The 1,713-nt window shown below is 35.0% G+C and overlaps 1 protein-coding gene across 1 annotated transcript in view; it reads left to right on the top strand.

Moving 5' to 3' along the window:
* The window catches only part of LOC119587826 (protein CREG1-like), a gene marked incomplete in the record, with an annotated part of 14,322 nt that overhangs the window by 5,852 nt on the left and 6,757 nt on the right, over positions 1-1,713 (top strand). The window contains 2 exon segments of the mRNA XM_037936528.1: positions 161-287; positions 1,503-1,657. Coding sequence (XP_037792456.1) covers positions 161-287; positions 1,503-1,657 — 282 coding nt within the window.

Below are 1,713 nucleotides of genomic sequence, written 5' to 3'. Positions count from 1 at the left end.
TGGTGGCATGTGCTAATCCAAATGTGTCAATTACTACTATAATAGGCTAATCAGAGTAGTTGATCACGGACTTACTGTAGCAAGGCACAGATGTTGGAATTGATTTATCATGTTTTATTTTCATCCCTTAACTTGCACTTAAAACAATCTGCATTTCCAGGGTCTTCAAGATCCCATCAAAGATGAAGGTGTTGTTGTGGCCTCAGGGTCAGTGCGCACGACCTGGCCAGATCCTCCCCCACATGACCAGGTGGCCAAGGTGGCCCGCTACATTGTGCACACCTCAGGTAAGCTTCTTAAAAAAAAAAATTAGTTTATATTTTTGTTATTTTTTTATTGCTTTCTGTTTGCTTATTTTCTTTTCCTTCAATCTCTTTTTCACATAATCTTCCTTTCTCTGTAAACATCTTTATGTCTTCAATCTTTTTTCCTTTCCATTTATTATATAGCTTTTTGCATAACTCTTGCTCTATTTCTCATAGATTCTTTATCCTCATCTTTCTTCATTATTCATTTCATTATTTCTCTGTTATATTTTTGTTTAATCAATATCTTAAATGGAAATTAATACACCTAAGAAGTGCCCTCATTGCATAGAACACATAAGCCAGAGTTTCTAGTTTCTAGTTTTCTCAAAGTATTGACATGAAAACTTATTTAAAGCTGTCATGGGAAAAAAGTATGCAGGTAGCATCTAATTAAAAAGGTGAATTACATAATAACTTTTTGCATGAGGTTTAAAGATTAATACTTCATGTGCATAGTGTGACCTCTTGGAACCACAGATCCTCCATGCTGCAACTGATGAATCATTTTCAAACTTTATCAAGTTAGATTTTTGTCTTTGTTGGTTCAGTTTGTAGATTTTATACATCGGGAAATGTGTTTTGCTATCATATATGAAATATATACCATACAGTAGAGAAAGTAGAAGCAAATTATTGCTACTACCCCACACTTATAAGTGAAAGTGGCGATTACAGAAAATATACAAGTAGGCGCAAAAAACTATTATATATGTATTTTGTATAAATCAGTAATATATGCATTTATGCATATGTTACTGATGATATGCAATATTGCATTTTATGGAGAGATAATGGGAGAGAGTAAAGGGATAGAGGGTTTGGTTGGGTGAAAGCTTACATACAGAATCCCTATTTCACGCTTAGTAAGTTTCATCTCCAACAAAAAAGGGTGAGAAACATGACTATATGTTTGGCTCAGGGAAAGAAGGCCCCAACAAGGGAATAAAGGAATGGGTGATGTAGTGAGATGAAACTTGTGAGACAGTGCTGGAGTTATTAGTGGACACTACATATCTTATTCGAGACAAAAAGGAATATGAAAACAACTTGCTAGATTTTTGGAAGCGGATACTCTTGTTGTAACATCTTTTTGCTTTATCTTTTTGAAAAAATAATTTTGAGGTTTTGAAATTGTTTAATGCAGTTTCTGTCAATCAGCTGTTATCACATTTAAATGATTTCCCTCACTTTCAGACTGGGCTACTGTAGCAACATTCTCCACCCAGAAAGTCACTGAAGGCTTTCCATTTGGCAACATTCTAAGTGTGAGTGATGGTCCAATTGACAAGTCCAGTGGGACCCCATACATGTACCTTACGCCTCTGGACTTCACAGCTATTGATCTGGAGGTAAATCAGATTTAACTTGTTGAAATGATTGTTTTCTTTGTACTTCAGTTTTCTTC

This window comes from Penaeus monodon, chromosome 23 (assembly GCF_015228065.2).
Source record: "Penaeus monodon isolate SGIC_2016 chromosome 23, NSTDA_Pmon_1, whole genome shotgun sequence".
Classification (NCBI taxonomy): Eukaryota; Metazoa; Arthropoda; class Malacostraca; order Decapoda; family Penaeidae; genus Penaeus; species Penaeus monodon.
Note: the sequence above shows the minus strand (reverse complement) of the source record. Positions and strands in the feature narration are given on the sequence as shown.